Raw genomic sequence first — 27,451 nt, forward strand, 5'->3', positions numbered from 1 at the left:
GTGAATCACACACACAGCTGCATATCACACACACACACACACACACACAGCTGCATATCTCACACACACACACACACACACACACACACACACACACACACACACAGCTGCATATCTCACACACACACACACACACACACACACACACACACACACACACACAGCTGCATATCACACACACACACACACACACACACATAATTATACAGTAAACACACCTGAGTATCCAGTGATGTCCATGGCCTTGAGGTTCCTGCATTTAATGACAGTAAGTGTAAGTCTGCCCGCGGTCGGCAGGTAGCAAAGTGAAAACATGATCTCCCCAAGGTCGACGCTTTCCTGTGAGAACACACACATACACATACACACACATATACACACACACACACACACACACACACACACACACACACACACACACACACACACACACACACACACACACACACACACACACACACACACACACACACAGAAAAAAATCTCTTCAGTTTCACATTAAAATTCAGCACAAAACCGCTGATCCAGAGTGATGTACAGTAAGTAAAGAGAGGCGTTTCCTCAAGGTCTGACCCGGAGATCAATTTTATATGTTGTTTATAGTCAGTGAAGCAAAAACTAATGAAAAATACTCATGTTGGTATATCTGAAACATCTCCCCCTCTTTTCCCCCTCTATCATGAAATTGCAAAAAACACTGTATTGATTGTTGGATCGTGTATTAAAGTCAAATCATTCTTACAACTGAGAATAGAAGACTACAGTGGGCTTGTATTGGAGCTCAGATCAAAGAGAAAAAGTGTATTTAAGGAATAAATCACGCAGAATGATTCAACTTTAAATTTGCATTTTTTGGCTTGAAAGAGAAATGCATTATTATCTACTGACTGCACTGACTCCTGAAAGACAGATGATATTTGCTGTGAAGCGAAGAACAAGAATAAAAATGATAGATTCCACTTTTAAAAGGACTAGTTGGACTTTTTGGTAAATATGCTTATCTGCTTTCTTGCTGAGAGTTAGATGAGAAGATTGATGCCACTCTCTCAAGTCTGTGTATGAACTATGGAGCCAAAGCAAGGAGTTGATTAACTTATCTTAGTGTAAAGACTGGAAACAGTTAGCTTGGGTCTGTCCAAAGGTAACTAATGATGCTTTTCCACTACACAGTTCCATCACGACTCGACTTGACTCGGCTCCAGGAACAAACTTTTCCATTACAAAAGGTACCTACTCAACGTGGGCGGGGTCGTCATAGCAACGGCTCAGCGAAACTGCCGTGACTTCGTTTTATACGCGACACAAACACATAAACAATCACTGTTAAACAATAATGATGTTTTATGATGTGACAGCGCTGCGGTTAAACTCTGGGTTAGGTCTACTCTGGTTTTGTTTAGGAAAAGATCAGAGTTCGGATTAAAATAGTCACTTAAAATGAGTTGTGGAATACTTTAAAGTTAGGAAATCTGTGTCGTCCTGGCAACCATAGTTATTTTCGTGGTCAGAAGCAGGATTTTTACCCTCAAACTATCATCCACCCAACCCTTCGCCACCTAATGTGGAAATTTGTCGTCACCTTATACAGAACGACATGTGAACTGCGTCAGTTCCCCGGGTGTTAGATTTAGACTTGTTGGTGTTGAGTACACACACACACACACACATGTACTTTTCACCCCTAGACGAGACAAAACGTGACACTAACGCGCTTTGACGTGATGTTGTGCTGATACATACTGAACTGGATGTTTACTATTTGAGTGAGAAAAAAAGAAACAGAACAACTAAAGCTTCACTTCTCGAGTCTCTCTTTGGAACAATTTGGTTTAATTCTCAAAAAACTGGCTCGATGAATTCCCCAAACAGTGAATCTCACCGCTCTCATTAAAGCTTTCATTACATTTAAGTGTGAATCCAGATTATGTTGATCCTGATGATCATTATCACTCAAGACAGCAAATTAAAGCAAAACAAATAGAATATCAAATTTACAGCACAGTATTTTCACAAGATGCAGGAAACCAATTACCGGCTCAATCAACGAGCGGATGAGGTTCAGAAAAATGTTTGTTTTACAGCCTTCAAGATTCCTTATGTAAGAATCTTAAATGACTTATAAGGCAAAAACTTTCTAAGCCCAATCTGTCCAGACACTAAAATATTAGCGTTCACTTGTGCAGAGACAGACGTGTACGAGCCCCTACTGAGCTAATAGTCTCAAGCTGACTGAAAGTCCTGTTATCTGTCCCATGTGAGTGCTCAGCTCCATCCTATAAACAGTATTAAGGTCGCACAGTCTCCTAATCACTCCGAATGAGCTTGAGAACCCCACTGATTGGCAAATCCCAACACGTCTGTCTAAGTGCTGCTGTTTTTGACGTCTCTTCTCCCATGCAGCTCCGATTTTTGGCTTTCTCTGCTGCGGGAAAGTGAAGGATTTTGTTTGAAGGGTGTGAAGGTTCAGCCATAATGTGAGAGTCATGTAGAGTCAGAGTAATGTGAGAGCACAGCAGAAATGTCAAATGTTGTAAAAGCATGAAGTGACACTTTGATTGTGTTTGTAGAAACACTGGCTGTTATGTTGCATCATCTCTGCAGTATTAATCTTTTTTTTTAGCCATGTGAGCAGCAGGGTTATTAGTTAACTAAAACTAAAGCTAGCAATGAACAAATAATTTAGTTAACTGAAATTAAAATAAAAACTTCAATTAAAAAAAAAAGAAAACTAAATAAAAACTACAATGAACAATGTAAAACTAACTAAAACTAAACTGAACTGCAGATAAATTCAGCTTCATTTTCTCTCTTGATTACTTCCTGTCCTGCAGCAGCCGTGGTTAAAGAATGAAATTAAAAAGGACTTGATGATAAAACATATTTGGTGTCACTCATTCTTTCATCCTTTTCAGCTTCTACAAGTCAAGGCTTTCTCTTAATACCTGAAAAACTAAAACTAAGACTAAAACTAAATGAAAACTAAACTAAAACTACTAAATCACTTGATGAACTAACTAAAACTAAACTGAAATAAAAAAGCAAACTGAAAAACTAAATAAAAATAAAAACTAAAGAAAATTTCAAAACTATAATAACCTTGGTGAGCAGTGTGGCTCCAGTTGTCCACCACTTTGATCCAGACTGAAATTTCTTAATAATTATACGATTGATTACAATGAAGTTTTCTACAGGCGTTCATGTTCCCCAGAGGATGAATCACACTGATTTTGGTGATCACGTGACTTTTCATTGAGTGTCTCCAGCAGGTCAAAGTTTCCACTTATCCAGTAGATATCTCACTATTTACTGAGACATCCTAATTATTATTTTTGTGATGACTTTTCCTCTAACTCCACCATGAATTTGACATTTGTGTTTCTGAGTGAAATGTCTCAAAAACTATAATAATACATTTTAATCATAAATTTTATTTATAACGCGCTTTTACAGGTGCTCAAAGACCCTTACAAGTAAAAATGCAGAAGTTTAAAAAGACATAAAATAGAAAGAGGATAAAAAACAGTTTACAGGTTAAAAGCCAGTTTAAAAAGGTGTGTTTTTAAGAGTGATTTGAAGGTATGGGGGTCTGTACAGTCTCTGATGGGTTTGGGGAGGGAATTCCAGAGGCTGGGAGCTCTGTCCCCCCAAGTTCGGTGCTTGGTCCGAGGGGGTAGGGCAAGGAGATTTCCCTCTGAGGATCGGAGGGCACGGGAGGGGGTGTAATGGTGGAGCAGGTCTGTGAGGTAGGTGGGGGCCATGTTGTTAAGTGATTTGTGGGTGAGCAGGATTTATTGGATGACCTGCCATAATATTTGTTGCAGACATTCACGTTCCCCTCAGGATGAAGTGTAATAACTTTCCATGATCTTTTTAATGCTTCATCTAACACCATCATCAAGTCAAGACATTATAATTAGGGTTACAACTAAGTATCATTATTTTATAAAATGTGATTAAGAAAACCAACAGACCACATCCCCAAATATATTCAGTTTACTGTCACAGAGGACGAGGAGAGGATTTAGTGCTATCTAACTTTAACACTTGTAGTATACAGAACAACTTCATTGTTAGACCAACGTGTTTTCGGCTTGTTGACTCCAGCTTGTTGACTCCATCATTTAAGGGCACAAGCTGAAACATGTTGGTCTAGCAATAAAATTGTTCTGTATACTTCAAGTGTTGCTGGAGTTTTGACCTTTTTAGAGGATTTACCCTTATCTGTGCACCTTGGAAGTACAGTAGGTGAAACTGTGCCAGAAACTCTTCCTCTGCTTGTCTAGCTTTGAGCTTGCAGGTTGCGACCAACTGAATACTCTCTCTACCTCTCCTTCTCTCTCTCGTTCTCCCTCTCCCTTTCCAAGCATGAAATACCCTCTCTAGAGTCAGTGTTTGGTTTGTCTGTTCCTCCCAGGTGGGGAGTTCCAGTCCTCTGAAATGAAGCCAACACGCAAGTAACTTAGAACTGCATTCTATCAAAAGGCCACCAGGGGGCGACCGTCTCTATACAAGTCAATGGAGAATTCACCAACTTCTCACTTGATTTCTAACCTCAGTAAACGTTTTCAAAATGTGTTTATGGTCTCAATCGCTAGTTTAAAGCCTTCTTCAATGCAGTATGATGTTCATTTGGCCTCCCTGATTTTATATGTGATGATAAAGCAGGGTATACATTAGGGTGTGGCTACATGGTGATTGACAGGTTGATTGCAGAATGTCCTCGAGATCCAGCCCTCGCAACTATAGCAACCTCCCCGCTCCGCCCATGGCCCCGCCCATGGCTCCGCCTCATGCCCATATAAGTAGAATCCGTATTTTATTTTTTTCCCAGCATGCACCTGAAATTTTCAAGATGGCGCTGCCCAAATTCAAATCTATTGGCTTCCGAGCAGCAGTCCACAAACCAATGGGTCACGGATGTTACGTCCATTTATTCTACACAGTCTATGGTTCCTCCATGGCAGAGGACCTGCTGCTCCCTATCTAGACATAAAGGGTTCATTCCAAGGTAACGAAAACACAACAATTCTTATTTTCAGGTGATTATACACTAATTATATTCAATTTCTGCTTCGTCATTTCTTCTAGATGCCTCTGAATTCCACAAACTGGTCCTTTAAGAAGCTGGAATCCTCAAATTAGTTAATTTATTACCAAAAAATTAATCGACTAATCGCTGCAGCTCTAATTATGAGTAAATTAGCTTGTTAAAGTTAGGATTTAGCTCACAGCCTCACCACTGTGTGTGAGTGCAGCCTCACAGAGCTAGCTGTAAGCACTGCTATTATTTATTTTTTAGTCATTTGCTCCAATTACTGCTTGTTTATTGCTTTGTGGATGCCTTATTACAAAGAATTATTACCTCTTGGGTTTTACTCATTTCCACATTTGACAAACACTCGTCTGCATTCTTGCCACTGATTAGTATTAAAAAAAAACCTTCCCCCGAAATAGTTTGTTTACATCAAACATGTGTGAGAAATAGTCTGAAGTCAATAAGGATGCCCGTCTCACCGATCCTCGGGGCTCTTTATCCTAGTAATGCTTGTAAGTTGGTGTTATTGATGAACATCTCTCCTTGATGTATGAACTGTGGGAAGCTGCTGGCTCTTATCCTTCACCCTTCCTCCCATATTTCAGCTCTGGCGTCTCCTCCTCCTCCTCCTCCTCCTCTTCCTCCTTCTCATTAGGCTTCACAGTGTTTTGTAAGTGTTGTCTTTATCTCATACAAACATACCAATACATGTGTGTGTTTCTGTTTCTACTTAAAGACCCACCAGCTGTGCATTCTTTACTTTGCCAATCTTTGAATTTAATGTGAGCAAGGGATTTTGTCATAAAATCATTTGGCGGTTCAATAAAGTTGGAGTGCCAAGATGAGGGGCTGCCCACATTTCTGCCTCCTAAGCAATAACGTTGAGGTTATTGAACAATGCTTGGAGAAGCTCAGGTTGAACAACTGGAGGGGGCGAAATTGTCAGATATAAGGGCTCTGTGGAGGTGATAAAGTGATGAGGGCTCTGAGGTGCCTAACGTGGTGCTAGAGACAAGAAACACTGGCAAAAGCTGCTGGGCACTATATCAAGAAGTAATAAAGCAAACAGAAAAATATCTACATGAGTAAGATTTTTTTGGAGGTATTCTCACATCTCAATTTGTAAGTGTAAGTGTTTGTATAATACCAAAATACATATGTAATTATTCATATTTTTCAACCTGAACCCTGTTTTCACATCTTTTTGTGTTCAAGTGACTAATGGGGACAACAGTTTTTGATATTGGTCCAGTTTTGAGAGAAACAGGCCGCTTTTCCACTACACAGTTCCAGCACGACTCGACTCGACTCGCCTTAACTCTTTTTTTTTGGCGTTTCCACTAGGGATAGTACCTGGTACCTGGTACTTTTTTAGTACCTGCTCTGCTGAGGTTCCAAGCAAGCCGAGCCGATACTAAATGTGACGTCAACAGACTGCCGGCCACTGATTGGTCAGAAGAGTTGTCACTGGAAGAGTCATGAGCCGTCCCACACAAGAATCAAACCCGCCATTTTTAAATACCGGCAACAGCGTAACAGCCATACGTGCATGCAGCTAGTACACCACTGCCTCCATGTCCTCCATTATTTATGTGTTTGTGTCGCGTATAAAACGAAGTCACGGCAGTATCGCCGAGACGTGCTATGACAACCCCGCCCACATTGAGTAGGTACTTTTTTGTAATGGAAAAGGTTGTTCCTGGAACCGTGTCGAGTCAAGTCGAGCCGAGTAGTGCTGGAACTGTGTAGTGGAAAAGCGCCATATATCAAGAAGTAATAAAGCAAACAGAAAAATATCTACATGAGTAAGATTTTAGCCCATTTTTTTGTTTGGAGGTGTTAAAACATCTCAATTTGTAAGTGTAAGTGTTTGTATTATACCAAAATACACATCTAATTATTCATATTTTTCAACCTGAACCCTGTTTTCACATCTTTTTGTGTTTAAGTGACTAATGGGAACAACAGTTTTTGATATTGGTCCAGTTTTGAGAGTAAATTGGTGCAGCCAGCAGTGGAGCAAACAAGCAAACAGGCTGCAAAGTAATCTGATGAAGCCGTAGTGCCCCATCGCGCCATGCTCCACTTGAAGTACTCAGTTTTTGCTACTGACAGGCTCCCATTGTTATTATAAGTGTCTGACAACATTATGGAAAGAAACATAAAGAGATATAAAAAAAATTCTTGACCTTTAGTTTGATCCGGTCTGTTTGTTATTGTGTCTGACCGAGTCTCACTCAAGGATTTAGTCTGAGATCTTCGTCTGAGTTGTAAATCAGTTAAATATTCAGCCAGGAGGACTTTGTGTTGTGTTGGACTGCAGAAAGTGTAGCTCGGTGTTATTTAAAGAGTCATGGCTGAAGATTTAGCTCATTTCAAAAAACAACAACTCTTGCAAAGACTTAAGGACGAGATTTCTCCTTTGAGCGAGACTCGGTAAGACACAATAACAAACAGACCGGATCAAGCTAAAGGTCAAGATTAAGAATAAGGTTTTTATTTCTCTGCATGGTTCTTTCTTCATGTATTTCCATAATGTTGTCAGACATTATGGAAATACATGAACAAACATACAATCATTTCCTATTCAGGTTGTTTTTTTACATTTCATTTCAGCTACAAATAAGTTATTCTGTAATTCAAACGTCTATTCTGCTTTTACTTTCATGTGCAGTCTCTCTGTGACTCGCAGTGTTTTCAGGTATATGTGTCATTTTAATTGAGGTTTCTGAGCTGCAGGCCATCCCTTTACTCCACCGCACGCCACACAGCCCTGTAACATTATCCACTTTTGTCTCTTAAAGACTCAGTTTTTCATTTCAGCAGCTTATATTTCAGCTTTGCTCAGGCTTCTTCTCCCTGTTGGTAGACTAGAGCTTCCCACCGCACAGCAGCTTTTAGCCATGTTTCTGTTGTTAGCTAGCAGACAGAAGTGACAAGGAGCTACTTTCACTCGATGTAAAGTCAATAGAGAGTGATGAAAGGTTTCCCCTCTTGGATTGTCAGGACTTGATTGCCCCCTCTCTCTATCTATCCCCCTCTCCTCTGATTGGCTGACTATTTATTTTTTTAACCCTCCTGTTGTCCTCAGGTCAAGGAAGGACAAGAGGAAGGAAGGAAGGAAAGGAGTAAAGAGGGAGGAAGGAAGGAAGGAGAGAAGGAAAGGAGGGAGGGATGAAAGGAGGAAGGAAGGAAGGGAGGAAGGAGGGAGGAAGGAAGAAAGGAAAGGAAAGGAGTAAGGAGGAAGGGAGGAAGGAAGTATGGAAGGAGGAGGGAGCAAAGAAAGAGGGAAGGAGGGGAAGAACAAAGGAAAAATTAAAGAAAGAGGGAGGAAGGAAGGAAGGAAGGAAAGAAGGAACAGTCAGAACAGATGGGGTCAATTTGACCCGGGAGGACGACACGAGGGTTAAGTGACGCACGCTCAGTCCAACCACAGGTAACAGATTGAGCCACAGAGCGAGAGAGAGAGAGCACAGAAGAGAGGAGAGAAACTAGCCCGACCATAAATGACAGCAGAACTCAGCAGAGACTCTCACACTGAGTGAAATAAAACAAGTGCACATAAATTAAGTTAATAACATAAAGAAGCACTTTTTTGTTTCTTCCAGGAGGGGCCAACCCTCTAAGGCTTTAAGGGAAATGCTGAAAGACACAGTTTCTGAACACAAGCTGAGTGCATTTCTCTATAGACTATAGAGAGTTTTGATACCTTCACAGTACTTATTTAGCACCTAAATCTGCTTTATAATCAAAAAAAGAAATGGAAATCACCCCTTCCACAATATGTCCCTTTGTTGCATTCACCTATTTTCTTCTGTTTTCTCTTAGATGTGAGCAAAATCCAATAGTTGTCTGGGTATGTTGTACAAGACATGAACAGATGGCCTGTCTTTCCTCACAGAATGATAAAACACTTGTTTGAGTCAGGTGCCCAAATAAATACGGACACATGTTTTTCATGCTGTGATCAGTCCTCCTGTTTATACTGGCAGTAAACACATCTCCATATTCATGATGGACGTTCAGTGTAAGTGATGGGTGACGAAATCTGCAGTCCTCATTTTGTGTGAATCTAATGTGTAAATGTGTAAAAGTGTATTCAAGAGTTTATCTAAAGTTAATATGAAGCTTCAACTGTCAAAATTATTAAAATCAAAAGTCAAAATCTTTCAAAGTTTAAAGTCTTTTTTGACTGTTTTGACTGTTCCTTCTTTCCTTCCTTTCCTTCTGTCCTTCCTTCCTTCCTTTCCTTCCTTCCCTCCATCTGTCCTTCCTTCCTCCCTTTCCTCCCTCCCTCCTTCTCTCTTTCTTTCCTCCCCCCTACCATCCTTCCTTCCTTCCCTCCTTCCTTCTTTCCTTCCTCCCCCCTTCCTTTCCTCCTTCCTTCCTTCTTTCCTTCCTCCCCCCCTTCCTTTCCTCCCTCCCTCCTTTCCTTTCTCTCTTCCTTCCTCCCTCCTTTCCTTTCTCTCTTCCTTCCTCCTTTCCTTCCTTCTTCCTCCCTTCCTTCCTTGGCTCGAGGACGATACGAAGGTTAAGATTATTTTATATTGTTTCATTTTATATTGTCCTACAGTGCAGTGAACTAGTCTGTCTTCTTTTGTCTTTCATGAGAACATGACAGACGAGGAACTGGGAAAATGGGAATATCTCTGATTTTATGCCTGCATGTACAAATTTATTGACTCTCTTCCAGCCTCACAGACCTGCAAATCTGCATAAATTTCATTGTGGTAATCATAATTGAAGAAGAGATATGTATGTGACTATGCATCAGGAAGAAGAGAGAGACACAATGGGTTAAAACTCATACCTCATTTAGCTTGTAAAATCATAATGGCTGCTAACTCTATTTTTAGTAGCATGTGTGTTTGTCTCATTTGTATATCAGTTTCTCATTTTCTCCTTTACTGTATTTTCCAATTACCAGGGAGCAATTATGGCTGTCCACTTACTTTAATTCTTTTCGTTTTGTTTTTTCATGTGTAACTGCATCCATATAACGGCTTGAGGGGTCATTAGAAAATAATACAGAGAAGTCTGAGGGTTTTATTTTAATTGCATATGAACAACAAGACTTCCCGCTTTGTACTGTACTGTGCAGCCATTCAAGACCAAAAGTGCAGGCTGAATGTGAACACTGATCTAAGGTGATTATGTGGTGATTATTAAATACACTCTCAGTCAGTCACATCACTGCTCTCATTGAGTTTTTTTTTAACAGCTAATTAGCACATTGATTATAGAGATAAACAGTAGAAAATAAAATGTTGGTGTAGAGTTTTTTGAACTGCAAACCATGCAAAGATATTCCAGGAGAGAGCCAGAATATGAATCCAGACCTGGAGATGACCTGGATATAAGGAATAAAACATGAGATGGCACTTTGGCTGAAAAATAAAGGGAAGGTAGATGATGATGGTGCACAGGACTCTCTAAAGCCCCTCTAATCCAATGTTTCCTGCATAAACAGACTATAGCAGATCAGTCTGATGTGTGTTTTGTTACTTTGTAGTCTGGTGTCACATTTCAGGTGATTTAATCAAGGTAAACACAGCGGATAACAGCGTGTAATGGTGCAGCTCTTCTCACATCCGAGGCTGCAGATTTATCAGCGTGTATCTGTCCTGCTGCTGCTTACAGATGCTGCAGAGGTTTCATGAGCTGAAGGAGAAGCTTTTCACTGAATACAAATCAGGTGTGGACAACAGATACAGTAAAAATGATTAATTCTAACTTTAGATAAATGCAGATTTCTAACCCACATTAAATATTTTTTTATGCTGATTTAAACCTATCTACGGTTTAAAGAGTGTTTATGTGCATTTTAAGCATTATTCTGTTATTGCATGATAAGAAGTGTTCTCTATAAAGCATTCGCCGCCTGGAATATGCTCCCTACAGGCAGGAGACACATCAAATGTAAGTTTTCTTTCTAAAAGTCACAAAAAGAATCTGTTGAATCCTACATCAATGTTACTTTTAGTTGTTAAGTTTTTTTTCTTTTCTTTTTTGTTTCTATCTTGAATATTTTCATTGTAAATTTGTACTATCTACCTATCCAAAGCTATTTCACAATGTCTTGTTGTATTGATCAATGTGAGTTTAAATTGCTGTTTGTTTCATTGTCACTGTTGTTTTGTGGATTATATAAAGACTAATGAACACTTAGTAAAAGCTAATGGGGAGCCAGATAAAACTGTGCATATGTTAAAAAGTATTTAGTTTGCTTTGGTTGATAAAATAATCTAAATGTCAGGTGACTTTGTGCTAGACAGATGTGGTTCTGAGTGGTTTATTCTCAATCTAATAAATTGATTTCTACCAAAATATCAACAACTGTTTGCATCTGTGTGTCATGCACGCTGCACTGGACAAAATATGAAGGTCAGTAAAATACCAAACTGTCCTGCTTGTGCTGGTCGTAGCACTGCCACAAAAATATAAATCATTGAGTCTGAAAGTACTGGAAACAGCTTATAAAATACCTAGCATGTGTATTCTTCTTCCCCAAGCTAACCCTCCACCCCAAATTCCCAGAAAAAGGACATGAGGATATGACCTTAGTGACCTCGTTGGTTGATGATGTAATGTGTATATATATGGATTGTAAACTTGAGCTCATTGGTTTTATAGTATATATTGTTACCTCTCTACAATCATTGGACACAGAAGAAGAAGAAGAAGCCAATAGATTCTTACACTGGTGGCATAATCGATGTCCCTCCATATGTTCGTCTCCCTGGAGAGGTCCGATGTCTCAAACAAGTTGTCCAGCACCACCTCCCCGATCATATCGTGTCGCGAAAACCGGTCAAAGTCAAAGACGCTCATGTGAAGCTTCCTGACCGCCAGCTCGTCGTAAGGCACAGGAAACTGGAAGCTCTCGCTGAATGTGGGGTTGAGCGTCTTCCGGTGGACGCGTGTCTGGAACTTCTTTCGGTCGGGCAGCAGGTAGACCTTCACGTAAGGGTCAGACGTGCCGCATAAGTCCTTGGCAGGAAGGTCTACTGCTTTGAGGATGTTGACTAGCAGGGCCTCGTTTTCGTAGTCGTACTTGAGGGAGAAGTTAATCCTGCCACAGTTTTTGCTGCTGCCATTCTTGGACGAATCCTCTGACTCCAGGGCCTTCTGTTGGTAGAGCTCTGGCTGGATGCGGCCAATGCTGGTGGGCTTTTCGTCTTTGTCCGGCATATAGTCATTTCCCAGGTCCAGACTTCCTACCTGCATCTGTCGGGGCAGGTGTCTTTTGAATGAGTTGTGCCTGTGGGGACAGGAAAGACAGGAGGAAAGAAAGAGTGACAAGGAATAGCTGTGGTGAAAAACTGTGGTGAGGTTTTGAGTTGAAGGGCCCCCGACACACCGAGCTGACCTCAAAGAACTAAAAGTGACAACAGACAACTGACTGTGTCGCCTCATGTCTTCTGTTAAAGGTGCAATTGATAAGACAAAGACAAGCAAAGCAGCCAACGGCTACCAAAGTTATTTCCTTTGTGAATAGAAATAACTAGTTAGAGGCCTGCATTCATACTAAGAAGAAATTCATAAAGCAATTATTCTGGAGAGATTACTATTCTCATACCACCATGAATTTGTTTGAACATCTGTTGTATGCTCAGAATACCAATGAACACATTTTGCTTTGCAGTAGTCTGGTCTTTTTTTGTGTGTGGAAAAATAAAAAAGTGTAGGTGAAATATAAGGATAAAACTTGACAAAATTCATGAAATAACCAAATAATAGTGTGCCACCGCCTGCCTCTGATCTCCATTCAACACGTCCTGTTGGCCCAACATTAAGCACCAGCACTGCTGAATGGTCAGAAGCTGTGCCGATGACTTGCTGTGTCGGGGACTTAGATGGGAATTTTTACTGCTTTAGTCCAAGGACAAATAGGTTTGCTTTTAAAGGAAACCTGCATAACAAGCAGAATGGACTACTGATGTTCACATATTAACATGCTGAAAACATGCAGTGCTGCTTCAGTGAATGGTTTCTTCTCCACAATGTTTCATTATTTCTCATGAAGAAGCCATCGCATACAATTAGCTTTACCATAATGACCTACACTCAGATGACTGTGAGGCAGAGTAACATGATCTAGAATATTATTATAATTAACTTTGTAGATAGCAGATTGCAGAGATAGAAAATTCCTTCTATCATTAGTAATATATTAAAAGGTTTTGTCTGCCTACTTGCTGGAAATTAGTCTGAGGCTCTTTCTGATTACTTCATGTCAGATTATTGGACCACAAGATCTGTTTTATATTCTACATGTGTGCATGCATGCATGCCTGTATGTATCCCTAAGCATATTTACATATGAATGACCTCATCACACAGTCTCATGTATTAGCAGCTTTGCATACACACACACACACACACACACACACACACACGCTCGTATCTGACTAACCGGGTGGAGGAAGCCGGCTCAGTGGTTTGCCTCTGCATGCGCTGCGTGCGGCGCAGGAAGTGCTCCCTCATGGAGAGCTGCACATCGGTGGGGATGTCGGGGGAAGTATGGCTTATCTTCACTGCTGCCTCTAGGAAGCCCATCGAGCCCATGGGGTCCTTCACCTTCTCTGTCGCCATGGTGACCGGCGGCTGCTGGGGACTGGGCAGCAGGAGAGGCGGCTGTAGTGGGCAGCGTTCGGTGCCACAGGCTGAGCTTAAGGATGAATTGCCGAAATGGGCCTTGTTCCGCCAAGGCACCCAGCACAGCTTCCAGGAGATGAACGTAAGAAGGCCCAGCAGAGCCAGGCCACAGACCACAAACACACCGAGCAGGAGGCCAAAAGTAGCGTCTGGTGGCGAGCCGCAGGGACCAGAAACAGAAGATCACACAATATGGACAACAGATGGTGATTACAAGGGTGAGGGAGGACAGAGAGAGATAGAGACAGGATGAGAATCTGAGGAGAACAGTCTGGTGCTATATCAGTGGTTTTTATATAAGTCTGAGGATGGCGAGCCAAGTACACTGGGAGAGATGTGCTTCATAAATATTAAAGTAACCTCCATTAGTCTTCACTATAGCCAAGGGATAAGGAAGCATATTAATGTAAACAGAATTCAAATGTGGGTTGGGTACGCTGTCATACACACAGATCATTTCCTATGACATAATACTCACTTCAGAGGTAAAATTAATTATAACCTGACAGATGATTAAAAAGAAAACAATATAATCTATCTGAATAAAATGAAAACAAAAGGCACATGGGGATAGAAAGAAGGTGTCACACGCCTTCCTCTGGCATTCTTTACTATCAAACAGATAAAAGCAGCCGGGCACAGTCATTAATTTTTCCAGAATTTGAATGTGCTTCCTGGGGAACAAGCAGCATACAAAGACCTGGAGACGCACCCAGAATGCTGACAAGGACTCTACGTGGATTCACACAGACCGAAGAGGGGAGGGGAGGGAGGGGGGGCGAAAGCAAACAGAGAAAACATACTGTCTCTGTAACTTTGCCTTTGGGACTTTTGCAACAGTCAGTCCTTTTTCTTGATTTAAAGTAATTATTCTTCAGCACCTGATACTTGGAATGTTTTCTGCAGTTTCCAGCTGGGATTCAATTCAATTCTCTAAATTCTGCTGGAGTGCTCTTTTCCACAAACTCTGATTACTGAGGTTTATCTACAATAACTCACGCTGAGGAGCGAAGTGGTGTGGCCCTCTCAGAGGATCCCTGACTCCAGTTTCCACAAAACACTCCAGAGATAGCAGGAAGAAGCTTCAAGGCACATTGAATTAGGTTTTTTTTTTTTTCTCACATCAACCTGGCTGTAACCTTTTCTCACTGAAGCACCGAAAACTGAATGTGAACGTTAATGAGCGCTGAATCCTGCAGGGAGGTTTGGTGTTTATGGAGGTTATGTTTTGACAGGATCATGTGATTCATTATTTAAATAGAAAGTCAGATAAGTAGTGGGACTGACTTTAGCTTAGATCGAACTAATAATAAGACTTTGTTTCATTTCTATTGTAATAAGCAAAACAAATGAATACAAAGCTGTGTCCTTACTAACACTACAGATAGCCTCCAGGCATGTTTCAAGACAAGCTATAAATACACTGCTCTGAATAATAATGTGTGTGTAATGTCTGGGTTTAACTACGTGGTTAAACTCATTTTACACTTTTAATCTCCTATTTTCCTTCATTGAAAAATCCAAAATCTATAAATAATCAAACATTTCTCATTTCAAAAGTGTACTGAAGGCTTCAAGTGTTCACATATTTTCTTATTAGAGTCTTTTCATAACTTTTTTACTTAGTTTTTGATTTTCTTATCTTTAATATTACATTTCTGGAGTTGTTTTTCAATGTTATTTTATTTTATTTTCAGATTACTATTCTCTTTGTTTTAAGATTTTTCTCTAAACTTTCCTTTTAATGTATTACGTGAGTGCTTTATGTGCTTGTCTATGTCTGTGATCTAACTAAGACACATTCCTATCAACTCGGTTTTGTCATAAAATCTAATGGTTTCTAATTGTGATGTTAAATTTTTAATTAAGTGCCTTGTGAAGCACTTTGTCCAACCTGATCTCACAATCTGCATACAGATAGCATGACTTCACATTTTTACTTTACATGCAGTTTATACGTCATTTAATGCTGTTGGTTAGCCACAAAATGCCATTAGTTAAAATTAGGCACAAAACACTGTTACTGTAATGTAACTGGCTATAAAAATAAAAAATAAAATAAAAGATTGGACGCATAGAAACATGACTCATCAAGCAGCTTCGTCCAGCTCCTCTTACTCCAGCAGATGTGTGTTCACATCTTGAAAAATCAGTCAGTTACCACCAGAACATTTACAATATGATAAACTTCCAGTAACATCAATCAACACAACTCACACTTGTACGTTATAAGAGCTGAGGTGCCGTGGACTCTTACGACAATAAGACGTCCTCACCGATGTGTAATTCTGACATGTCATTGCTCGTTTCACAACATACAGACAAACACTGTGTCTTAATCTGAGGAGCTTTAATTTCTCCTTTTTGGGGCCACACAGATCTGATGTTTTCATCTGCTGCAATTTTTCATATTTTTGGTGGAGAGGAGTCACTAAATCTGTCTCTAATATACTTTGTCATATTTTGCTTTAATCAATACACATATTATCTAGTATAATCAACTTTTTTGTTAATATTTCAATATTAGTGAATTGTCTGTTTCCACTGTGTCAAACTGACCTGACACTCTAGACCAGACTAAAATATCTTATTGAGATTTAGTCTTTTATGTGAAATGGCCTTTAATTTGAGAATAACTCACTTACTTGAATAATTACGATACACCATATATTAATAACAGGTATTACATTCAACAGACTGCTGCTTCCAACCCTAAATTATCCTTAGTCGACCAAAAGGCTATGAAAAGACATCATTTTCCACCCTATTTTGCAAAAATTATGAGCTTTCATGTTCAAAAATCAAATTAAATTGAGTGTCCACTAAGGCAAATTTATAGCTTTGCCAAGCGTTGGACAGGATTTCAAGACTGGAGGATTTACAGCTGAGGATTTCTCAGCTGTCCGCGGCCTTGGCCTCTCCATGTCATCTGAAATTTCACACAGCTCTCCACAAGGCATCGTCTTGACTCGACTGTCGCTCTCAGAGTCTTCATCCGCCGTCACGGCAAATTGAAGCAGACCCTGCGCAGCGGACTGAAATTCTCCAGCGAATGCCTGCGATGACAATCTTTCCCTGCAAAATGCGATGACAGGTCGGAAATTCGGTTCTGAGTATGTAGCTTCAGCTTGTTTTACTTCTACTTCCACTGCTACACTACCCTTCAGAGTGAATTATCCACTTATGCCACTAAATGGACTGCAAATGGTAAATGGACTGCATTTATATATCGCCTTTCTGGTCTTCCCACCACTCAAAGCACTTTACACTACATGCCAACATTCATCCATTCACACACACATTGGTAAACTGATGCAAGGTGCCAAGGTGCTCATCAGGAGGAGTTTCTAATGTTCATTCACACACACTCACACACTGATGACACAGCGTTCAGGAGCAATCTGGGTTCAGTATCTTGACGATGCTTCCACATGCAGACTGGAAAGACTGAACCGTTGATCTTCCAATTAGCAGACGACCCACTCTACCTCTGAACCACAGTTGCCAAAAAAAAAAAAAAAAAGGACTAAAAGCTGCTTAACAACAGTAATGACCGTGTGTTAGCAGACTGGCAGACATGAGGAGCTGGAGTGTTTGTGTAATGACCTTTTGTTCACATCACAGCTGTGAAATTACACTGCAGCACTTCTTTCTCATTTCTTTTTGAAGTTTTGCACTTTACATGATAGATACTGTAACTGATAAAGGCGTTAAAAAGAAATAGAAACCATTGTTTAGTTTTTTTTTTTTTTCTACTGGGGAACTACTTCTGTTGGCTTCTGTGATACTAACAGCAGCTGTATCTGAATAATGCACCTGTCACCAGTCTAGTTCAGTGTGAAAAGGTTAATGAGAAGACCACAAGCGCTGCAGCGTCTGCACAATCCTGTCAGATGATGTAAGTAACTTTTACCATAATGACTGCAGGAATAGAAGTATTGAAGCTGAGATGCTGCTAATTTTTCAATCTCTCTGTTACCCTCTAAGTGTGGAGAAGATGAGACATGCTGTATGCAGAGAGCTAATGATACAGCGACAGCGAGACACAGACAGACAGAGAGCCAGGGCGTGAATGTTAGAGAAATAGAGTCTGATAGCAAAGCCCATTGTTCTTCCTCTCAAGACGGATGGGTAATGGAGCAGAGCTGTGTGAACATATTATTCCCTCTAGACACAACCTGGCCTGACAGCGTGAGACTAGACTGACCTCAGGGTTTTAGCACACTATTGATGATCACACCCACACAATGGCGCAGTGGACTATCACTATCCTACTGTCAATCAAAAGGGGTCTTTTCTGGGTCCCTTCATGCTGAAAATACCTCTCCCAATCAGTACTTCAGAGGCTAAATCAATCTCACTGTAAAGCTCCTTCAGGCGGCTGTTAGGGCAGGTGCAGAGGGCAAGGAAGTAAGTGGAGGGTGGATATTTAATTTTAAAAAAAACGAAATGGTGTTGACCTTTGAGCCGGGCGACTTGCGTGAATGCACAGAAGGATCTGTTACTCTAAAAACATTGTGGCATTCTTACCCTTTCCCTCAAGATGGACCACATCGAGCCACCACTTTGCATGAGTCAGCACGATCTTTAATTCAAAGTCGAGTGGCGAGTTTTTTGGTCATGAAAACGGGACCTCGCTAGATATTATCCGAGGTTTCTAAGGGTGCGCAATTTTAATTAAGGTTCGATTTGAAGCGAAGTCAAAGCGCAAAGAGCAAAGTGAGGCCTGAGGCTTTTTTTTTTTTTTTCTTCTTCTTCATGAAATGCTTTAAAATCTAACCTGGTTTCCATAGTAACAAAGTCATTAGAGAGAGTAGGAGCTTGCTCTGTTTGCTGTTATGAATTGACTCATCTACACCTTCAGTGAAGATAATATTCACAGGTGCATAGAGACGTCAAAATGCCACCAAGGTCATCAAGACATAAGATGCCATTACTATACACAAGCTGCAGCGTAAAGCACAAACTATAGGCTTTATTTCACTCAGGAGAAGGCAGTGATGTTATTGTCACTTAAGGGACTGTAGGAAAATGAAAATAGTACAGGGAGGCAGGGAGGGGCAGATAAGGGGAGCGTTATGCATTTTTTCATTTTGCTTTAGGGAATCCTGTTTTGTTTTAGTTTAGTTCAATTTAATTTTATTTCTATTGTTAAGGGAAAGAAGAAAATAAAGTGTAGTAGTAATAAAGTATATAAGCAAGACATTTATTTGAATGTTTTCTTCTAAGCTAAATTAAAAATATAACAAAAATAACTGAAACAATTATAACTATAATATGATATATAATACATAATATAATAGTATTTCAAGAGGAGAGGAAGGTATAGGTGGACTATGTCTTATGCAGGAGGTGCGATCTGAAAGAGATTGGAGACTACAAGTCAGCATCAGATGGTGGCCTGAAGGATGTTTCATATGTAACATATTAAAGGAAAGAACAAAGTAAAATGTATAAGCAATAATCTAAATGTAAATAAGCAAGAAAACAAAATCCTAATCAGTCACATATATCATAATGACCTAAGACTGATTGTCTTGCATGATTTATCTAAAAGAAAGAAAAAAGAATTTCAAGAAGAGGGAGGAAGTTTATAAGACAGGAGGAAGGTGAACACAGGTGGAGTATGTCTATGTGCAGGAGATGCGATCTGAAAGAGTTTGGAGACTGCAAGTCATCTTCAAATGGTGGCCTGAAGGATGCCTTTGCAGATAAAGAAGAGGAAGAGAATAAAAGGCAGAACCGAGGATCAAATGGTGGAAGTTGAAGAAGGAAGACTGCTGTGTGGAGGTCAGGGAGGAGTGAAGACAGTAGGAGGAGAGGGAGGGGGGTAACTACTGCAAAAGTGGCAAGAGAGACAGACAGTTACAAAAGTACCTGATGTGTCATCTGGACAGTGGAGGAAGGTATACAGAGGAAGAGAATGGTATAGCCAGAGAGATTAAGAAAGCAGAGTACAAGGAAATGTGTCATAAGGTGAAGAGAGAAGTTGTGAAAGCTAAAGAAAAGGCTTATTATGTGGAGTTATGCATGAGGTTACACACTAAAGAAGGAGAAAATGAACTTGTACCAATTGATTAAACAGACAGACTGAGCTGGGAAGGATGTACAGCAGGTTAAAGTGATGCAAGGCAGAGTTGGAAATGTGCTGACTGGCCAGGAGAGTGCATTGAGAAAGTGGAAGGAGTACTTTAAGGGGCTAATGAATGAAGAAAATTAGAGAGGTAGGTAGAGAGAAGGTTGGATGGTGTGTGTGGGGATAGTGAGTCAGGTAGTGTGATGGATTATTAAAGGAGGAAGCGAGGGGCAGCTATAAAGAGGTTGAAGAGTAGATAGGTGATTTGTCCAGATGACACACCTGTGGAGGCTCGGAGATGTTTAGGGGAAATTAACTAGACTGTTTAACACAATCTTGGAAAGTAAAAGGATGCCTGAGGAGAGAGGAAGCACACTGATACTGATTTTCAAGAATAAGGGGGATGTGGAGAGGTATTGTAACCACAGAGGTATAAAATTGATCAGGCATGACATGAGGTTGTGGGAAAGAGTAGTGGGAAGCTAGGTTAGGAGGAGAGGTGGTGATTAGTGAGCAGCAGTATGGTTTCATGCCAGGAAAGAGCACCCGAAGATGTGTTTGCTTTGTGAGTATGAAGTATGAAGAAGGTCAGAAGGAAGCTGCACTGTGTGTCTTTGTGGATTCAGAGGAAGTTTTAAAGTGGAGGTGGGATTACATCAGCGATCGGCTCTGAGCCCTCTTTCTCGTTTGAAAAATGTGATGGACAGGTTGACGGATGAGATCGGGCAGGAGTCTCCGTGGACTACGATGTTCGCTGTAGGGAAAAAGTCCCTCCATGTTTCCAATGGCAGACAGTACAACCCTCAAACAACAGGACCAGTCTCTTTCTTCAAACCCCCTCCGAGGAACGCTTGCCAAAAATCATCAGTGAGATTTACAACATCCTGCAAACAGCAACGACGGAGATAAGAAGACTCCTTTTTGTGCTGCATTGACCGTTGACCCAAACCACTTTTGATCCTTCAAGATCTCCAAAAGCCAGCAAAGATGGAAAGACCAATTCACGTCCTGGTGTGAGCTGATGGATAAACCTCCCCCCGCCATTAGCCGCCATAACTCACCCTAAGAGCCGGACAGACACTGAGACAAGCCAGCATCAACTTTAATCCCGCTTTGAACTCTGATTTTCTGAAACCGACCCAAGAAGACGTGATCCCTGGCCAAACCAGCATGGACTTATTAAAAATGTATTTCATTCCCTAACCCTATTCCCGCCGAGGGGTGCGATCCGGCCCATTTGCCATCCTGTGTTATTTTCCTTCCTTCCTTCTGTCCTTCCTCCCTCCTTTCTTTCCTTTTTTCCTTCCTCCCTTCCGTCTGTCTGTTGTCCTTTACTGTCTCTCTTTCCTACCTTTCTTCCCTCCTTCCTTTTGCCTGTCTTTCTTTCCTTCCCTTCTTCCTTCCTTCCTTCCTCCCTCCCTTCTTTCCTTTTTTCCTCCCTTCCATCTGTCTGTCGTCCTTTACTGTCTGCCTTTCCTACCTTTCTTCCCTCCTTCCTTTTGCCTGTCTTTCTTCCTTCCTTCCTTCCTCCCTTCCGTCTCTGTCTTTCCTTCCTTTCTTCCTCCCTTCCTTTTGCCTGTCTTTCCTTCCTTCCCTTCTTATTTCCTTCCATCCATCCTTCCTCCTTTTCTTCCTTCCTTCCTTCCATTTTCCCTCCATCTTTTTAATGATCCGGCCCACATGAGATCAAATTGGTCTGTATGTGGCCCTTGAATGAAAATGAGTTTGACACCTCTGCTTTAAGCTATAGGAAGCATATCATCTTCAAGGATCAAACATTTTTATTTTCATTCCAGCCATGTAGACACATGAAAGACAAAAAATACTAGTCTCAGGTCCTGGTGAGTACTCAGAGCTGGAGAAGCCGCTGCACTGCTGCACGCCGCCATCTTGCCAAGAAACACTAACATCATGTCTGGTATCACTAAACACTAAAGCCTATTATCAAAAATGCAAAATTAGAAATGATGAAATTATTATAAGACTGACAATTTTAAATAAAAGAGTAACATCATCCAGGAGTTGAATCTGTCTTTCCATGAACAGGAAGTAGAAGAAGGATGTTGAAGAAGAAGAAGTGCTCTGCCTCTTTTAGCTCGTCCAGTTATTAATGATGATAATAAGTTGAACCATTTATTGGAAAGACGGCTTTTCAGGATTAAAAAAAAAAAGAAATATTAATAACTCTTGAGAAACATAAGACTTCAACAGCCTTCCCCATCCTAGTAATTTTCATACTGTCCCTAATTCCCCTCAGTGATATAGCAAATGTGAAGGACTGCTGTTGTGTGATGTACTGCTGGCCTCATTTACCTAAAGGCCAATGTCTGAGGATGGTGATGGTGAATGCTGGTTCTGTCTGAGCCACGTAGTCCGCAATTACTCACACTGTCTGCCTGTCACAAATGGCCATGACATCTGATATTACCGCAGGAGAAAGAAAAGAGCTGAGAAAACTTGTGAATGTGGGTTAGCAAATGAGAATTTTCTTGCCTGTCAGGATTTGATTTTTATTCCCCGTGACAGATTTTATTTAATTTGCCCAACAAATTAATATCTTTTCTTCTCCAAACTTGTCAGAAGAATCAAGTTCACCCATATATTTTCCTTTTTTCTTACAAACCCAGTTAAGCATTAGTTCTACTGAATAAAGTGCAGTAAGTTCAGAAGTAATTTCAGCCCAAATATTATAATGTTAAGAGGTTTATGTGCAGTTGAAATGGTGTTAATGGTTACAATTTCCTGTGAAAATTAAACTGGTTCAGGAAAAAGGAGAAGTACATTTTAGACAACGAGCAATAACGTTCCATGAAATTGGAAATGTACAGCGACTTCCCAAGGACTGTTTTCAGCACAAAAATAGGCTTTGTAGTTTTCCTACAATCTCCTTAAATTGTAAATGTTTTTCAAACACACTTGTCTCACAAGCGAGAGGGGGGTTGTCAGAGTAAAGGCTTCCCTGTCTTCTTTCCCTAAGGGGAGGAAATAATACGCTCTAATCTTGATGTGGGTAACTCAGCCATTTTTGGATTTCTGTATCCCATGGTGTCTTTTTCAGAGCAATCAGAAAATCCCCTAATCCTTCAGATCCCCTCCACCACATGCGAAGAGGAGTTTAGACCCCAGCAGATCAGCCGGAGGTGTGAAGAATTCGAGGCTTTGGAGGGAAGGGGGGAGAGTGGGGGGGAGAAAAGAAATAAATCACACTTTTCACTCCAATGGTAATAGAGAAATTCTTCAAACGAGGCGCAACAAAGGATGTCTTAGTAATTATCCTTACTTAAAATATTTAGAAAGCTATTACTCGTTATCCAATGCTTTAATTTGGCTTCATTTGTGTCTTAACATTAGAGAGCGTAAACGGACAGTAAACACTCAAATTGAAGGGGATGGATGATGTTCCCTTCCAGTCATTACAGAGTGAACTCAGTGCACCCGGCTCTGTTGGCCAAATAGATAAAAGGGGACAAGAACCTTTAAAGACACAAGAGATAACGCTTTTTTTCCTCCATTATGTGAACTCGATAGCCTTTAGGAGAGAACATGTATATTGGGTGCTACATCAAATCCAACAGCAGAGACTAAAGTTTTTGGGACCTGCATGTGATATCCCCACCTCAAACCAGCTGAATCATGTGTAGTTGACAGTTCCAACCTGCAAAGCTGAGATATACTGTCATGTGGAAATATGCTCAAATTTTTTAAAGCTGACTGTAAGAGGTGTTTTTTTTTTGTTTGTTTCTTTTTTTTTTTTTTTTTTTTTTTTCTGTCTCCCGGTTTGCCAAAATGTACGACAGAGCTGTCTCATCCAGGAGACTCATGGTGTAAAATCTCCATGACAGCTGCAGGTAAACTAAGGAGAGATGTTGTTGCAGCCGAAATGTAAAATAAACAAACATATTGAGCTTTACTCATCCTTAATATGGCTGTAAATATGAAATAGACCTGCTAAAGACATCAAAGCCCTCGTATCATTTTCAGCACGTAGCATCAGCTCCTAAAGGTGTTACGGACCAACGCCTTTGTTAATTATAAATTCATTAAGCGTTGCATTTTACTCTATGTTGTACATGCTGAATAGCTCTGTGCTGCTGCTTTAACCCTCCTGTTGTCCTCAGGTCAAGGAAAAGACAGGAGTAAGGGTTAGGAAGGAAGGAAGGAAGGAAGGAAGGAAGGAAGGAATGAGGGAGTGAGGAAGGAAAGGAGGAAGGGATGTAGCAAGGAAGGACGGAAGGAATGAGGAAGGAAAGGAGTAAGGAGGGAGTGAGGAAAAGAGGGAGGAAGTAAGGATAGAAGGAGGGAAGGGAGGAAGGAAGGAAGGAAGGAAGGAGGGAAGGGAAGGGAGGAAGGAAGGAAGGAAGGAAGGAAGGAAGGAAGGAAGGAAGAAAGGAAGGAGTGAGGAAAAGAGGGAGGAAGTAACGAGAGAAGGGAGGAAGGAAAGGAGGAAGGGATGTAGGAAGGAAAGAAGGAAGGAAGAAGGAAAGGAGTAAGGAGGGAGGGAGGGAGGAAAAGGGGAAGGAAGGAAGGAAGGAAGGAAAGAAGTATAGAAGGAGGAGAGAGCAAAGAAAGAGGGAAAGAGGGGAAGAACGAAGGAAAAATTAAAGAAAGAAGGAAGTAAGGAAAGAAGGGAGGGAGGGAGGAAGGAAGGAAGGAAGAAAGGAAGGAAAAAATAATAAATATATATGCTGCACAGACACAAACCTCTGATGTAAAACGTAGGAGACAGCAGTTGGTAAGTTGTGAAGTGTTTTTGAATCTTTGTGTCTAAATTCAGATGGAGGATGTCAAGCTTTGTTGGGTCGGAGCGGTTCCTGCTTTCACTCTGAGTTTGGACAGGTGGGTCAGACGCAGGTCATGTCCTCTATTTGTTGCTTTTTATTTTGAAGGTATGAAAGAGGCGGGACTGCACACTAAAAGCCTAAAAAGGGATGCTGGACTATATATATTGAGAGACTGAGGCTTTAAATGGAACAATTGCTAATCTAAAGCATACAGTAGGAGACGGCAGGTGGTTGGTAAGAGACCCAGCTCTTTTGCAAACAGCTCTCGTACCTCATGGATTTACATTATAGAAAATTAAAAGTGTATTATCTGCTTCTATGCCTCAATTCAATGTCCTCAATTTAGATTTTATAGCACTTAGTCTTGTTCTTTTCTGAGTAGATCCTTACTTGTGTTGTATTAGTTCTCATTTATATGTTGCTTTGGATAAAAGCGTCTCCTAAATGAAAATGTAATATTGCAACACTTTCCAAAATTATAGCATATATTTACGACCACTCGAAGCTCTTCACATTACAACTCATTCACCCGTTCACACACATTCATATACTGATGGCACGGTGCCAACCTGCTCATCAGGAGGAAGTTAACCATTCATTCTCATTCACACACCGTTACCGCAGCAACGGGAGCATTTTGGGGTTTAGTGTCTTGCCCAAGGACACATCGACATGTGGACTGGAGGAGCCGGGAATCGAACTACCAATCTTCCAATTGGAGGACGACCACACCACATACAGTATATACTAGGGCTGGGCCGATATGCTTTTGTGCCGATTCGATTCTCAAACGATTTTTGGGTCCAGATTCGATTTAAATTGCGATTCTGGGGGTAGAGCATAGCTCAGTGGGTAGAGCACCCACCCCATGTGTTGAGGCTACAGTCCTCGCAGGTGACCCCGGTTCGAATCCCGCACCGAGTGGTCCTATACTGCATGTCTTTCCCCCCTCTCAGCCTCCAGTTTCCTGTCTCTCTTTACTAATCTATACAATAAAAGCAAAAAAGCCCCAAAAAATGTTCTTTAAAAAAAAATAAAAAAAATTGCGATTCTGATTAAACAAGTATTGTGATTTTATATTTCAATGATTGTGATTTTCTTTCCTTAAACAAGAACAGGTTGAACCAAACACTTGATAATACATTATAAGTCATATTTACAAAAAATAATATACACATCACATCAGTTTGTGAGATTTATTTTTAAAACTGTGCACCTGCCCTCACAAAAAACCCTCATCCACCAACATCTTACAATAAACTGCTACATTTAGCTGGTCTTTAGAAAAAATAAAAAATAAATAAATAAAATAAAATAAATAAATAAAAATCAATTCTTGTATGAGGATCGATTTTTTAAAATCGCCAGACAAAAATCGTGATTAAAATAAAAATCAATTTTCTGGCCCAGCCCTAGTAAATACACAGAACTCAAGAAAATACACCAACCATGATAAAACAACAACAAATCATTCACTATACTACTGATTCATTTTCAAAAGCTGCTTCAAAACTTTCAAATGGTCCTAGATATTATCCATTTTGAATTCCATTACACATTTTTCTGTCTCTATAGTCAGATAAGATAAAATCCAGCTACTGGCAGTAATAACACCAAATGGTACTTATAAATGGACTGTACTTATATAACGCCTTTCTAGTCTTTGCGACCACTCAAAGCGCTTTACATTACAACTCATTCACACACATTCAAACACTGATGGTAGGAGCTACCACGCAGGGTACCAACCAGGGGTACAACAAATCATTCACTACACTACTGATTCCTTTTCAAAAGCTGCTTCAAAACTTTAAAATGGTCCCAGATATTAAATCCATTTTGAATTCCAGTGATCTCAATACACATTTTTTGTCTCTCTAGCCAGATAAGATAAATTCCAGCTACTGGCAGTAATAACACCAACTACTGTAAGAGTACACAAAATTAGCACTAGAGGTTGGTGATAAATTGTGTCTGAGTCTGACACCATGGCAGCCAGGCAGCGCTGGTTAATATCACTGAAACGCCCCCTCACTCTTTTCTGTGTAAAACTATCCACCACCTTATTAAAATCCAGAGTGCTGACCGGCTCTTTGGACACATACAGATGATTGTGCACTCTGAAACTGAAAGGCAGGTCTTCCTTTTTCAGGATATTAACTATTTTCCATCCATTAGTGTTTTCTGCAGTTCATGTCAGGGTCTTATCTCTCACATCTCCCTGCATTGCACCAAGTAGGAGACATCTTGAGTCAGAGCAGTAAAACTGAAATGAGTCATATTTACATTTTTATATATTTTGGAGAGAGAGAGAGAGAGAGAGAGAGAGAGAGAGAGAGAGAGAGAGAGAGAGAGAGAGAGAGAGAGAGAGAGAGAGAGAGAGAGAGAGAGAGAGAGAGAGAGAGAGAGAGAGAGAGAGAGAGAGAGAGAGAGAGAGAGAGAGAGAGAGAGATTTAATTTAAGTAGTTTTTAATGAGATGATTTAACTTTATTTGTGAGAGATAATTGTTTCCGATACAAATTATTATTCAAAGCCCAGAAATTAAATGTCTGGAGAGGATCTTTAATCATCGGGATCGTACATAAGGATCATCGTTCTGACTCTGTTCTGGGCCTTAACCTCTGTGTCGTCCTCCCGGGTCACATTGACCCCGTCTGTTTTGACTGTTCCTTCCTCCCTTCCTCTTTTCCTTTCTCCCTCCCTCCTACAGTACCTTCCTTCCTCCCTTCCTCTTTTCCTTGCTTCTTTTCCTTCCTTCCTTCCTTCCCCCTTTCCCTCCTTCCTTCCTTCTTCCTTCCCTCCTTTCCTTCCTCCCTCTTTTCCTTCCTTCCTTCTTCCTTCCATCCTTCCACCCTCCCTCCCTCCCTCCTTCCTTGACTTGAGGACAACAGGCGGGTTAA

The 27,451-nt window shown here is 40.6% G+C and overlaps 1 protein-coding gene across 2 annotated transcripts in view; it reads right to left on the bottom strand.

Moving 5' to 3' along the window:
- syt6a (synaptotagmin VIa) overlaps positions 1–27,451 on the bottom strand; it is a 75,225-nt gene that overhangs the window by 4,860 nt on the left and 42,914 nt on the right. Inside the window, exons 2-5 of one of the 2 annotated variants that reach the window (XM_053317278.1) lie at positions 26,496–26,530; positions 13,452–13,845; positions 11,735–12,296; positions 219–339 (exon numbers count right to left, since the gene is read on the bottom strand). In XM_053317278.1, coding sequence (XP_053173253.1) covers positions 219–339; positions 11,735–12,296; positions 13,452–13,845; positions 26,496–26,530 — 1,112 coding nt within the window. The remainder of the gene's footprint in view (positions 1–218; positions 340–11,734; positions 12,297–13,451; positions 13,846–26,495; positions 26,531–27,451) is intronic. The other variant, XM_053317277.1, reaches the window with a different exon arrangement.

The sequence above is a fragment of the Scomber japonicus genome, chromosome 4, assembly GCF_027409825.1.
Source record: "Scomber japonicus isolate fScoJap1 chromosome 4, fScoJap1.pri, whole genome shotgun sequence".
NCBI lineage: Eukaryota > Metazoa > Chordata > Actinopteri > Scombriformes > Scombridae > Scomber > Scomber japonicus.